General features: G+C 43.4%; 2 protein-coding genes and 1 long non-coding RNA gene across 10 annotated transcripts in view; 1 reads left to right on the forward strand and 2 right to left on the reverse strand.

Annotated features, from left to right (window-relative positions):
* Rgl (Ral guanine nucleotide dissociation stimulator-like) overlaps positions 1-2,222 on the reverse strand; it is a 40,614-nt gene extending 38,392 nt beyond the window's left edge. For all 3 annotated transcript variants that reach the window (XM_072020202.1, XM_072020198.1, XM_072020199.1), the window contains exon 1: positions 1,621-2,222. In XM_072020202.1, coding sequence (XP_071876303.1) covers positions 1,621-1,650 — 30 coding nt within the window. In that variant the 5' untranslated portion in view covers positions 1,651-2,222. The remainder of the gene's footprint in view (positions 1-1,620) is intronic.
* Positions 1-14,415, forward strand: part of LOC139996109 (uncharacterized) — a 201,287-nt gene that overhangs the window by 97,440 nt on the left and 89,432 nt on the right. The gene's annotated exons all lie outside the window — the stretch shown is intronic.
* The window catches only part of Axud1 (AXIN1 up-regulated 1), a 33,247-nt gene continuing 21,813 nt past the window's right edge, over positions 2,982-14,415 (reverse strand). For 3 of the 6 annotated variants that reach the window (XM_072020185.1, XM_072020186.1, XM_072020188.1), the window contains 4 exons: positions 6,951-9,158; positions 6,477-6,727; positions 5,934-6,350; positions 2,982-5,841 (listed from right to left, as the gene is read on the reverse strand). In XM_072020185.1, coding sequence (XP_071876286.1) covers positions 4,852-5,841; positions 5,934-6,350; positions 6,477-6,727; positions 6,951-9,144 — 3,852 coding nt within the window. In that variant the 5' untranslated portion in view covers positions 9,145-9,158 and the 3' untranslated portion in view covers positions 2,982-4,851. Of the gene's footprint in view, positions 5,842-5,933; positions 6,351-6,476; positions 6,728-6,950; positions 9,159-9,846; positions 9,974-10,020; positions 10,875-14,415 lie in introns of those variants that run through there. The other 3 variants (XM_072020189.1, XM_072020187.1, XM_072020190.1) reach the window with 3 other exon arrangements.

The following is a 14,415-nucleotide window of genomic DNA, read 5'->3' on the forward strand; positions in this document are numbered from 1 at the left end:
CAAATACAGTTCCAGTTGTAAACAACGGGAATAAGAATAATATTCCAACGTTCCAATTACAAGCCGTGAAGCAACGAGGGTATGTAAGACACGAGAATGATATGGTCGACCGATTAATTTCTAACATAAACAGAACGGCATCCCTCGATAGTAAGCATACCTTCGCGTGCGCGAGGCGTGCGCAAGTTTCATTGACTCTCGAGTTATTGAACGTGTTCCATCGAACTACAAGCTGTCCGTTGCATTACGATTTTGTCCACGAGGCAAGAGAGGAAAGGTCAACGAAACATACTTGAACAAGGAACATCTTATATCGCGAATAAAATTAGAATAAAATTATCATAAAGAAGACAAACAAGGACATGTGATCTTTAAGTAATCCCTAAGTGAATGTAGCAAACTTATTTGACTCTGCTGCGACCCTCGAAATTATATGTCTCGATCTTCTTCGATATCTCTAACGTAAAAATTATCATATAGGACCATAGAGACCTCTTCGATCGTTATGAAATAAAATATTCAACGCTCGTAACAACAATGAACCAACCTTCTGGATAATGGTTAAGAGGTTGAAATATTTTTGTAATTTTGGAAGAATACGATATGATCTAAAATGGCCGAAAGAACGCATTAAGGTTAAGACCACGTCTTAGTCGAAAATCGTATTCTACTCTCGTTCCATTTTGTCTTGTGGCTAACCGGTGGCGAACTTACGAAACGTAAAGCGAGTTTCACAACTCCAGCTATCGAGCAAGAAATATCACTAGCCGCAAGAAATTACTTTTACTCGGTACAGACTCATCTGTCCACTCGGATCACGTGGATGAAAAACACGTGACAACATCCGAGTTATTAGCAATTAACACTGTACACGATGGGGCAGAAATACGATCTATCACCTTTCTTCTTTTCCACATCTAAACATACTATTTTATTATGTATGAAAATTATTGGTAGTAACAGCACTCTTTATATAAAATCAGGTGACAACAAACGTTCCTAAAACTCGTTAAATTTCGTTCTTCGTAACTACCGAATTTTAGCGACATGAATATGTCAGTTCCCGGCTAGAATCCCGTACGAGTTGATTAGTCAGCGTAGTTAGTAATTGTCGAAAGGTCGAAGCTCGTTACAAGGTAAATCGAAATCGACACACGCTGACGACATTGACGACGATAACCCTGCAATTTTACGATTCTCCTGTCTAAACATTGTATCGTATGCTTCCTGTTTCGTTGATTACGTAAAAAAATTACGATAAGGCAACGTTCCTTGTGTCAGTCGTTTCATAATATTTTCAACTCGCGACCGACCGTTTTATAATACGCTAAACCGAAATGCATACATACGTACATATGTTTCCTACGAATATTCCCGCCAGCAGGAACATTTCCTTCGGTGACCGCGTTTACGTTAGACAGAGATGAAAGAACGAAAGATAGAAAGAGACAGAAAGAGCTTTCAAATCCACGATTATTTCCGCACGGCGAAGTCGCGCGTTGCTCTCTGTCAACCTGTGTATTTCGCTGGCCACGATACACGGACACGGACACGGAACCAGACGCGACAGAGAAACGGAACAAGAGGGAGCAATAAAAAAGAGAAAGGTATGATAATTACCAAGGAGTCGTCCCCATTGTCAGCGCTCATAGCCCACCGCTAGCGCGAGGGAATTCGAGATCGTCGTCGTGGTCGTCGTCTTCGGTCCTCTTCTCCGCCCTTCCGGTAGAACAACCTTACGCTCGTCATTCTGTGGCGTATCCTAAATTCGCAGGACACTCGAAGGACTCGTTAATAGACACCAATGGTAGCGCCTCGCACCTGTCATCTGGCATTGCAACAACGAATGCGGCTTGTTGGTGCGATGGTTATAACGTATATAGAAAGGGATGAGATAGAAAAGGATCGGAGACGGGAAAGGGCAGACGTAAGAGAGGAAAACAGGGAGAGAAAGAGAGAGAGAGAGAGAGAGAGGACACTGACACATGAAACGTCAACGACACTAGCACGCCGTTGTATTCACCGTTCGAAACGAAAGCAAATTTTTTTTTTAATTACGCCATCGACACGCGTCCCGCACCACACGCCACTTCCATTCGATTTAATCTGCGATTTTCGCGTTTCATTGACCGAGCAAGAGAGAAGAGAGCCCGAATATGAAATTTTACCGCACCAACCAAACTAACCTCCGTACAGGCTCACGGGCAGGCGCTAACTTCCAGCGGCACTCAACTCAACAACTTGCTAATGCTTTCCCTTCCATCGCGTCGCCTCCCACCCCGAATCACATACAAACGGCAGGTAGAAACGATTGGTTTGGAATTGGACTATATCGTCATACAGAACAAGTCGTTTGTGTTATCTTTTTGAAAACTAGTCGCCCGTATCAGTCGTTATTTCGGAAGTAATGTGTAATTTGAATAATATCGCGAATAAACGTCACCGCTATAAGCACGGTATTCCCGCTACGAACGCCATGTTGGTGGTGCGCGCGCAGCTACGCTCGAAGGCAGGAAATTTGAAGAATAATTTAGCGGTATGTTTAAATTGTCATTGTAGAGAGGTGTTAATTTTAGTTTACGAGGACAAATTGCTAATACTAATTTACGATGTTTTGTAAGATTTCCGAGTTCGTTCATGCGAATGGTAATAAATGTATGTTAGTGCCCTGTAATTGCATGTTATCGCAACATTAAATAAGGACAAATAGGATATAATAAAGGTAGAAAGAGTATTTTTACACTACGTTACTTGCACAGCCGGATATACCTATGTAACTAAAGTAATTAATAAGACAGGATCATGAACAATATATTGAAAAGAATCACATAAAAAATATGATTTTTCATGAACTGCTTTCAACATAACGATATAATAAACGAAGGATCTTGGGGAATGGTATCGTGAATGTAGAAAGACGAAATAACAAAGAACGAAACGACGCACACATAATAAGACAACACATTACACGGTAGACAAGAGACTTTTTCACAACATTTAATAAAACACTATCAACTAGGTATGCCTTTTTTTACTCAAATACTCTAAAAGTTACTTACATACGTGTAGTTTATATGTATATTTATGTCATACGGAGGTGTCACATCCCTCAACACGTTAAATCTATGTTCCTTTTGTTTCTTCTATTTTCGATAGTGAGATTTCGTTATCACTGTACACTGACAACAAACGTAACGATTTTAGGCACCAATCAGCGACGATGAACACAGTGTAAAATACGGAAATAGAAGATCGTCAAAAGTGCTTGGGAGCTGACACATCCAATAAGTATGTATAAATTTAATACTATCGTCTTATCATTGTTTTCTTATGTATTATATTTTAATCAATCGTGGGTATAGCGATCAACGTCCCGGGATGCTAAAGAGGTCTATGTCTGAAAATCTACAAGGTGAATAACAATGGGTGTGCAAAACAACATCCGAACGAGATAATATTTGCCATCAGACTTTGTTTACCGCAATAGTTTTTCAAAAAATGAGAAAACCTCGCGCGGGTATCTTTTCTTTACTTTGTTCGTGTTAACTCTTACCTTGAAATTGCGAATATAGATAGACAACAAAATTGAGCCGTTGATCATTTGGGTCCGAGAATCCTCAATAATCGATAACTTATACATTTTCGTTCAAAAGTTTTCACATTTTGCTATTCTTCGCACAATGTGCGTGATATCAAAAAAGGACCTGCAATTTCAAGGCGCCATATGAAAGAATGAAAAAAATATATGAGACCTTAAACGTTATATGTTCTGTAGACAGCGTGCGCTTGGTATGCCAACCAATCATGGTTCCTCTAACATTGGAAACATGTAAGTAACCGCGATGTTTCTGAATTTATTACAACACGACGGAAAATCTATTCTCTATCGTCATTTATCATCGTCTGTTGATTGAAAAACCATTCAAACTCGATCTCTTACTAACTGGCATAAAAAAGTCCCATAATTTATTTTCTTAACCTACGATCCTGGCAAACTGCATTTTCATATGCACGAGTATCACAATCGTTCATATTTCGTGGTCACATATATATGTGTTTTGTGTGTACAATCATGCGCCTGTTTTTCTTTCTAATCAGCAACGCGAACATCTTTCGAATTCGCTATAAATACTAAGTTGTTCGCCATCGCAGCTGTCACACGGATCCGAAAAAACCTTCTTTTTTTCTGTTCTTTTTTTACAAAGACACAAGGCCCGCGATCCTAATATTAAAGTTAAGTATTATAAACTGCAATCTAAACTGATCCCATATGTTGTTTTTTGGTCACAACCTCGTTGAATATCTTCTGCAACTTCGTTTCAAGGAGACTGTTCATGGAGATTTTCGACGAAGACCTTCCCCCGAAAATCCTTCGCCGAACTTGACGGCCCCGGATTCTCTTCACGTTTATTGAGAACATCGTCTTATCCGTTCGATTAATTACACAATCGACAACCTTATAATAAAGGAACAAGGACAATGTCTCAAGCTTCCATCCCGGGCGGACGCACACGTATCCGCATAATTTTTCTAACGACATCCACGGGACTCATCGTAGTTAAACGCGAGTGATTCTCGAGAAGAACCTTTGTTCTATTCGAAAACCACATAAACAATTTACTCGGATTTATCTAACGCATGGAAGTCTATCTCGTCAAATTGCCAGTACCTTCTTATCGAGATACTTCTTCGTTATCCCTTTTTTTTTTTTTTTTGTTCTTTTCTTATCTTTTCATTCGCAAAGGTTTCCAATGACGAAAGTTAGATTCTATTTTTCGTTATAAATCACTATGGGTCAAAAACGATTTGACGGATTCGCACATAGACAATTCTTCGTATCTACAGTTTAACCTAGGCGGATACAGTCTCAACCATTGACTTTTTAATAATTTCCCCAAAGTTTTCGTCACACTCTTCCGTACTTTCCGATTGTTGTTCGTTACCTTGGTTCTTTTCTACCTCGACCTTGGTTCCGTTCCCGTGATAAGTACCATGAGCCGCCGGCTCCATTTCACCATAGTACGAATATCTACCAGACAAAAGTTCTGAAAATGGTTCTAGTTTACCTATTTGTTGAACCACTGTATTCATCGGCTGCACCGAATTTAAATTCGTGTATTGTGATCCGGTTGTTTCGTCTTGGGCAAAGCTAGTTTCGTAACTGGATGAGTGTTGTCCGGAATGGACCTGGCAGTTTCCCTGAATTGATCCGGCGTCTTGCCCATAAGGCGCATAGTGTGAGAACCCTGGATTTCCTGGCACCGTTTGGAATTGCGGCTGAAATTGCACCCTAGATGTAGAAGGAAGGTTAGCGTAAGGTTGATAGTCCTGATAAGTAGGTTGTTGAAAGTTTACTCCGGCACTTGTTTGGCCTGAGAACGTTTGAAAAGCTTGACTAAATTCAGGATGAAGTTTCCTTTGAGGTCCCTGCGTACCATCAACAGTGTCTTCGTTAGGATAGCAATCGTCTCTAATTGCGTAAAGATCCAGACTATCCTCTCTCGTACCAGGTACTTCTGGCTGACAATTCGTCCCGCCGTCCCTAGCGTCGTGATTTTCGTAATGAAGCGTCGTAAATCCACCACCGTTCAAACACGATTCCGTGGTCCTATTCTCCATCACGGATCCCAAATTGATTTCTCTTAACGGACTTCTGCCGTTTTGATTGTCGGACGCGTCGTGATCCGTACCCTCTTCTTCTCGTTGCTTTTTTTCTAACTCCAGCCGCATGAGAGTATGAATGAAATGCGTTCGCACTCGTACTGGATTGAACTCAATCCTGCCTGAACTATTCGCACAACCATCTCGGGTACATCCACAAGGAAAACCCGCTCTATCAACCTATTAACATATATCACAGTCGTATCATTTAGTTGTTTCTTCGAAAAATCTATCTGACTCTATCGTATAGTATTTAGTATAGATCTACTAACCTGGCACTTTACATTAGCTCGACTACAAGGACAACTCTCTGGATCACAATATCCTTTACACCCGCAACCGCAATGTTCTCTGCTAGCTCTAATGTCACGGCACTCGTCCTTTTCGACGGCATCTATTCTACGTACTCCAGCCGCCCTAAGTAAAGCTCGTCTCTGCCACGTAGGTACCGGCTGCAGGAAATAATAACTATCGATATCCAGTTCTTCGTTATCACTTTGTTCCTCGTCCGTATCATCGCTGGGATCCTCGGAGCTGGAGGCTGCTTCCGATACGCAATTTGCAGCACGCTCGGAGCGCAATTGAGCTAGTCTAGCACGATGAATTCGCCTCTGTTCAGCAGCATGCTCCGATAACGAGAACCGTTCTGCATGAGTATGCGTCGCACTCATGCCAAGGGTGCTGCCACCCTAAGAAAAATAAATCGATTTACCACGTTATATTCATACATACTATATATCATTGATACTACAACACTAATATATTCTTTGTAATATTTATGACGAAATAAAATCTGTATCGTATAAAATATGTACCTGAGAAGGCACACAAGTGAAACCCTGTGCCCTGGGAAAATAATACACGGTGACAGCGTCGAATTGAATATTGCGTTTCTTTTTCATGGATTCTTCCGTATTGCTTCTCTTTGGACTAGGAGCCTCGTCCATGCAATCTATCAACCTTCGTTTTAAATTACTCTTTGGAGGGCTCCGAAAATTCGTCAATGGCGGTTGTGGTGTACCCGGTGTACCCACATTCGGTACGAAACTGTCCAATTGATTCACAACTGAAAAAGAATATCGTACTTTGTATTTTCCTATCATATTCTCGCATATTATAGAAATATTATTATAGAAATACACCGACATATCTTTTATAACCCAATGTCACAATTATTAAAATTAATTTGTCAAAAAAATTCTTTCACGTAAGTATTTATAAAATATATTTTGTTTATTTTCGAATGGAAAAAAGAAGAAGTTACGCCGAAGAACGATGCGTTTAATTACCTTTTTCTTTATCGGAGAGAATATCATCGGGTATCCTATCCAAGAAAGAAGTTTCGGAATCGCTTTCGGGAACCGGTGCAGGCCCAGGATCACCGGGTATCTCGCTTCCTAAACCAGAATCGCTTCCATCCGATCTAACTTCGTCCCGCGCACCAGTGGCAAGCGCTAGGCTTTCCGCTGAATCTTCTGTAAAAGCTTCCGGCCTCTCTGGCTCCAACCTCGATATGATCTCCGGATTAATATCAACGCAGCACATGGACTCGTTCTCCTGACACGATATTTGATCAGAAACGGTGTCGTCCTCGCATCCACGTACATTCGTCGTGGTTGACATTTCGGAGCTATCGGAGCCGGTTTCGGTTTCCGTCTCTGTGTCAATAGCTTCTGGGACATCCGTGGTAGGTTCCAATATCTCCGGGGAACTTGGTGTCGTTTCAGACGAATCCAAATTGTTCAACGGCTGTAAATCCTCCGTGGAGGGTAAAGGCAAGGAAAACACGACTTCCTCGTCCTCTGCTAATTTCTCTATTACCGATGTGGCTGGCGTTTCTTCTTTTTCCGGCTCCTCTTCCGTCGTCGCTTTTACCGTCTTCGGCAATGTTATCCTTTGCAAGATCACCTTGCATTTCTTCATAGAGATAGTGGGGGTTGATTTTATCAATTTGGTCTGTTGCAGATCGGATACTACAGGAGAATCGTCCTTCTTCTCCTTATGGTCCTGTGACTCAGTCTTTTGGACGCTGATCTCGCAATCTCGCCTTTCGACGGAACATACTTTCTTCGACGTATCTTTGGAATCAATCCTTACATCTACGTTGTTATCGTCAGCCTTGCACGTGATGTTCTTCTTCTGCTTCTTCTTCGAGGTGACGGTCATATATTTCGCATCTTTCTGTTCTGGTGAGAAGTACTGCGACACATTAATGGGATCTATCTTAACCATTAATTGGGATAACGAACTTTTCATCGTCTGCTTGTTTATAACCGGTGTTGTGCAAGTACTATTCGTAGGCGTGGTATCGTTACACGAGCACTCCTCGACGGGCTCCTCGCACTGTTTCGGTTCCTGGCACTTGCTGAGATTCCTCTCGGGGCTGTCGCGCGACAGCGAACAACAAGAATCCTCGTCGATAAACGAGTCCGAGTATTCGAGCTTTTTACAGGGCTCTACCAGCGCCTCCTCGACGCTGCCGTTGGTACATTCACCTTCCGGCGACGTCGCTACTCCGCAGACCCTACGCTCCGGTTCGGTACAGCTTATCTCCTCGGAACTGTGATTCGTTTGAGAAGAACCGTCCACGCTTACATTCGTTGATAACCTACAACCACTCGTTAATAAATCATCGATAATCCTATTGTTCCTTGAGATACATCGACTGTTGACATCGTCGTCGAACAGGCACGAGTTCGACGACAGGGATATCTCACCCAGGGTACGCTCTCGGAGGCTCACCAACACCGGTGAGATCCTCCTCACGTCGCTTCTTACTTGATTCGATTCATTCTCCGAAATTTCAACGCCGATCCGCTTGATCTCCGCATTGATCGGCAGAAAATCGCTGGCCGGCCTTTTTCTACACAGCGGCGATGAGGTGGTGAATCCTGTACCGCAACTATCATCCACTATAGAATCGTCTGTCTGTTTCTCGGTACACTGAACCGACAACGACATCGACATCGACGTCAGCGTCGGCGTCGGCGTCAGCGTCGGCGTTAGCGTCGACGTCAGCGTCAGCGTCGGCGTCGGCGTCGACGTCAAACAATCTTGTTCATCCACGGATTCGCTCGATTTCATTTCTACATCGTTACCCGCGTCTTCAGGTTGCGTCTTATCTTTCCCAAGTTTCAGACCCATATCGGAGATGTCTAACTGACCTTCGCCATGTGAAAAGTCGTTCGAGGTCTCGACCGAAGTCTCACATAATTCTAGATTGATGAACACTTGGTTATCGGCGGATCGACGAGTAGCATCATCGTGTATTTCTTCGGTCGTAGCCATCAAAGAATCGGCATCATTGTCGCGCTTCGTTGGTCCGTTTTCCGATGTAATTGACGACGACACTGTCGTCGACGCACCAATCGTTGGCGCTGATTCTACAGTCAATGCACCACCACTAACCGTTTCCGCTAAATCAGCCGAGGTAGAACCTTCTTGAGCTTCTAACAGACGATCCGGAGCCGAAGGTAATTCCATCTGGAGCGTTCAATCTGCGGTAAACAAGAAACACAGAAATTCGTTAAACTTATATCACGTGCGATCATTAATAGTAAACAATATTTGCAAATGTTCGACGAAAGACCACAAATTAAGAAACGTATCTTGTTCTCTGAACTTCGTATTCGTTGCTGATGGATACGAGAAAGTGGATTCGACTGGATCGAGAAACGAAATTTCACAGAAGCAGAGAAGATCCTTTAACGATGGACGTCACACCACCGGGATCAATTCATTTCTATATCATTCCGTGAAGCGAACTATTCTAGTCATTTCAAGGTAATCATATTTTCCGCGTTGGCTCTTTTTCTCAAAATATCATAAGCAAAAGGACGAAGAGGAGGATGGAGGGATCAATAATCCGCGCGCCGATACCGCGCACCGGTAAACGGAGAAAGACACGACGTGACGCCAGCGAGAAAGAGGAAATAAATCAATCATAAATGTTCTCCGTGATTTTGTCGCATCGCGTATCCAGAAACGTTTGCGAATGCTACGCGGTTATCCCCAAATCCGCGTGCTCTTTAATCTGTCGATATCTTTCTTATCACGGCACCAAATATAAAAGGGACTCTGCATATAATCCTGGCCGGAGATTATTGATTCAAAGCTGGCAGGAAAAGAGGGGTGGAATGGGGAAGGAGGGGGAGGTTTCTGTCTGCCTTCGGTTACCATGCGCACCTTGTACCCCTTATATACCAGAAAACTCCGCGACTAAACTAGGTGTAGAAGGGTTCTTTTCTTCTGTTATCTCTCCCTCTTTAGTCTTTTTTTTTTTTTTTTTTTATCTATTTATATCTGTATTTTTTTCCTGTTCGGTTTGATTTACTTTCGTTTCTTGTATTCTATTTTTACCTTCGAGCCGCACGATCTTCTGCCCCCTCCACCAACCTTCCGCACCACTCTGTCCTTTCGCGAAAACCGAACCTCCAAACACGAGGCTCGACCTCGACAATCCGTTATCACGACAAAGCCTTTAAGTCGTTTCGCAACTCCAACTGCCTTCATTCTGCCCGCGAACTCGTCTGCCGTCCCTGAGATCCGAGCGATCGGCGTCCTCCATGGAGGACAACCGTATAGTCCTTGAGCAGGAGCAGAGCATTCAACAATGTCTGACTGCCCACGAGGCCTGCACGCAAATGGCCTTTTTCAGAGAAACGGTTTCGATCTAATCGATGATCCTACGACAATTCTTGGAAAATTTTCGAATTCGAGAAACGTTTACTGGAAGAACGTGCCACGGCAAATCACGCGGATGGATGCCGAAGATTCGATATCGTTGCGTCGAATGGTGTTCGATGATTCGAGACAATAATTTTTGCAGGAGCGATAGTTGCAAAAAATACGAGTAGGAGATCGTGGAACTGGATACGTGTTCTTCGAGTACGAGCACTAAAAGATATATGACGATGATCGAGGCTGGTACGAACGAGATTAAACATGGAACGTTTTAGCAGGAAGACATCGTAACTCGGTGTAGCGCAACAGCACGGATCCGAAGAGCAAAAGCGGCTGTGCGAGACGAAAGAAGAGTTGAGCGGAAAGGCGGCTTTCTCGATGAGAGATTCAAAGCAAACGCGCGAGAGCAAAACAAACAGGAATAATATGTTCTCTGGTGTTGCGAAAACTAGGTGGACGTTCACGAACAGACTGACTGAATATTCCCAGGAACGAATTCGATAGAGAGAGAGAGAAAGAGAGAGAGAGAGAGGGAGCCGGCCTCCTCTCTCATTCGATGATGATGATGATGATGATAGTACTCGGTGGCGAGAAAGCGAGGGAAATATGCCTCTAAGTGCGGAGAGTATACTCGCAGAGAAGGAAGAAGCGAAGCGGAGGCGCGTGCGTCGCGTTCGACAGCTCGGAGCAGAGTGAGCGGAGCTGGCTCGACGCTGCGTCGATGACGATTCCGTTCGGCGCCGCTACTCGGTCACCTTCGGGACGCCTCGGTTCTCTCCTCCGCACTGGTGAAGGGTACACGCGTACTTTATACGTAGGAGTATGCGTGTTTGTGAATGTGTAATACAGTGTATGGTGCTACGAAACGCCGTGGTTCTCAACGGGCCGATCGAACGCAATTCAACTCTCCAAGCGATCAATCTTCGCCTCTATTTTCGGTCTTTTTCCCAAAATTCTCCCGTGGTGGTTGTAAATGTTCGAAACACGCAGGACGATATTTATCCCTAACGGTAGTTAGAGGGAAACCTACGTGTCGACGGAACAATGGATTCAAGTGGAGAGTGATACAGAGTTTTTCGTACGAGACCGCTCATTGATTACATCGGTGAAATTCCGTGGCCTTTCTAGAGTAATTCTATTTTCTGCGCACTCTTACACGCCACTGGCCGAGACACACAGCCATAGGTTACGCCTACGCGTACACACGCGTGTAAAATTAACGATCGGTATTATTAACTTTCCTAGATTAAATACATACTGCCTTTAGCCTTCTTCTTTTTTCTTTTTTTAATCTAAACGGGTAAAGAAGTGGACATCAACGATAGTTCAGGATAAAAAGTGGAGTAGTACAGCTACCGAGTAGGCTTTCGAATACGATCGAAGTAGTCGATCGAGTTTTTCAACGAAGTACGAAGTATATATGTTACATTCAATATGAAACGCACGAGTAAAAATTAGAAAAATAATTCACGAGAACGTGCGTCGTAGACACGTTCCGATTCAACTGTTAGACCATGCAGTTATTTAAATTAACCTCGTTACACTTGCTGGCGGACAGTCGTCGATTATCGAGTATCATCGGTGTAAAGCTTGGCTACAGTTCCTTCGCATGTGTAACATTGTACGCGGCGACATTTCCGAGCCTAGCGACACAGAACTCTAGCCCACTGTATATCTCTTCTAAACCTCCGATACAAAAGTCCTTGCTTATAAACAGGAAATAGAAAGATCTGGTCGCGTGTAACTGCGAAGAATCGATCCGAACGATTGACCAGCCTCCGTGAAACATCCAAGGTAATGGCCGTGTTTGTCCGAAGGACTACGATATAGCTCGTGATATAATGTCTCTAATGGCGTTTAGAACCACAACAACTGATCGTTTTTAAATCGCGAAATAGTCGAGATCGATTTACAAAAACGACAATCATGAAAACCACTGATATAGAAGATATATTCACGGTATACCAAACAGGTTTCCATCGTTACATAAGCGAATGTACACCAAGTGACTATATCATTCTTATCATTACCCTTGCATACGACTTTTTCCATCAGATTCGCCAAAGTGCACTCGACGATCCAGAAAACAAAGTCATGCACGAGGTTAAGTGCTTACTTATCATCGACCTGGCGTCGATTCTAATAGCGGAACGAACCGGTTCGTATACTAAAAATCTACAATTCAAACCTAATTTTACAAAGGTTAAACAGGACCCGGTTTATCGTCACCTAAATATTCGCACAACCATCCGGATGTTTGAAAATTCATACGCGTAACACGATCCTCCGGTTCTTGCTTCGACGTAATGCATTTTAAAAGTGGAAAGTCCTGCATAGGTGGCGCTGGTCGCAGAATTGGCGCGGTATTGTCTACGAGTACTCCAGCTCTCTCTTTCGCGATGTCTTTCTCCTTTTTCCTCTCTTCGTGCTCTCTCCCTCGCCCTCTCTCCCTCTTTCTCCGCTTCACTTGCCTTTCTTCGTTTCTCACATTTATATTTTTCTTTCTCTTTGTCACACGCACACAGAGAGACGAGTTTCTCTCACGGACGAGGTTCAACGAACGAGAGAGCGTGGCGCTTGCGCGGGGCTGCACGACTGCCGTAATTGTCGCTACGCTGCGAAAGTAGAAGGCGTACAGCGACAACCCTGTGCTCGTCTCCTTTCAGTCTTTCTCTCTGTTTTTTCCTCCCCCGATCTCTCCTTTTTTTCTTATTCCTTCTTCTTCGTTTTTACTTTTTCCAGCAAGAAAGTAATGGTACATTCATGCCGCGACAAAATATCAAAAAACGACCGAAAAAGATCTCCCAGCCCTACGCGGCCTAACACTCGCGTTATATGTTCTTCCTCTCGATGGCTTCCACACGAATTTTTCACCTCTGCATTAACCTACAGAAAAGGAACTCGGAGACTCAACCGGTTACCACGAAACATTTTCTTAATGCTTTTGCTATAACTAGATTGCGAATGTTTATGCATTTGTGAAAAATTTCAGTGTGCAAATATACAAAATATCCAAAACCAGGTACTCGTAACGTTTAAGATGAAACGCGTCTATATTTATCTCCTTCCTAAATTATAGGACGCACAGACTGCGACGTCGTTGATATTGAATGAGATAGAATGGAAATGAATCGAGCGTTGAAGGGTGAGCTAACTATACGAGGACAACCCTGATTTACTGAAAAGGTCACTCGGATAATCCTTTAATTACACGCGATCGCGAACGGCGCTATTCCAAAAAGATGAAACACGACCCGGTGTGCTTTCAATTAAGCTTCATTGAAATTTTACGTCACGGTGCGCGACGCTAAACGTTTCAACGTATCGCGACAAACGACCGAACGATTTGTTACGTAAGCGCATAATTGAGCAGCGCTGAAGTTAGCCCGTGTTCGATTTCTTTTCCACCCGTGTGCTCTGTTGTCGTTTGGATTGAATATCAAGGTCGCGTTCTTGAGCCACATCGCGAAATTCTGCACGTCTCCTGAACGATGTTTACCCATCCTCGTACACACTAGAGTGTACATACGTCGCGACTCGTAAGCGTACGCGCGACGAACAGGTGCGTGGCAAACCATGAACATACGTATACGAGTTATAAAGATCGACGCTGTAATCGTAGCGCTTTCCTCATCGAACATCTAATCTTCGTTATTTTTATTCCCGTTTCATCGTTGAAGTTTCCTCCGATGACTAAATAATTCGCTTGGTACCCATAGCCTATGCACGGAGGTGCGTAAACTGCATTGTTAATGAGATCTGGGAAGACAGTTTTGTTGGATGACCAAACAGTTTATCAAACTACGCTTTACCTATCCAACTCTATGTATACGCCGAGTCCATTTGTTTCCGTAAGGTTTTCTGACGCTTTCTATAAGCAACATCTGACTATAAGCAACATCTGTGCAGAAGGCAGAGTTCGTCCAAGTTGATTATCAGTACCCGTTCCCTTTCCTACGGTATCATATATACATATATCTAGCAGAATTTGCACTGGAGATCGGACTAGATTTTGAATTTCTGGAGACAGTCCGCTGATCCACAATTTGAGTTTCTCCCGTACAACTTGCT

Source organism: Bombus fervidus, chromosome 17 (assembly GCF_041682495.2).
Source record: "Bombus fervidus isolate BK054 chromosome 17, iyBomFerv1, whole genome shotgun sequence".
In the NCBI taxonomy this organism is placed as follows: domain Eukaryota; kingdom Metazoa; phylum Arthropoda; class Insecta; order Hymenoptera; family Apidae; genus Bombus; species Bombus fervidus.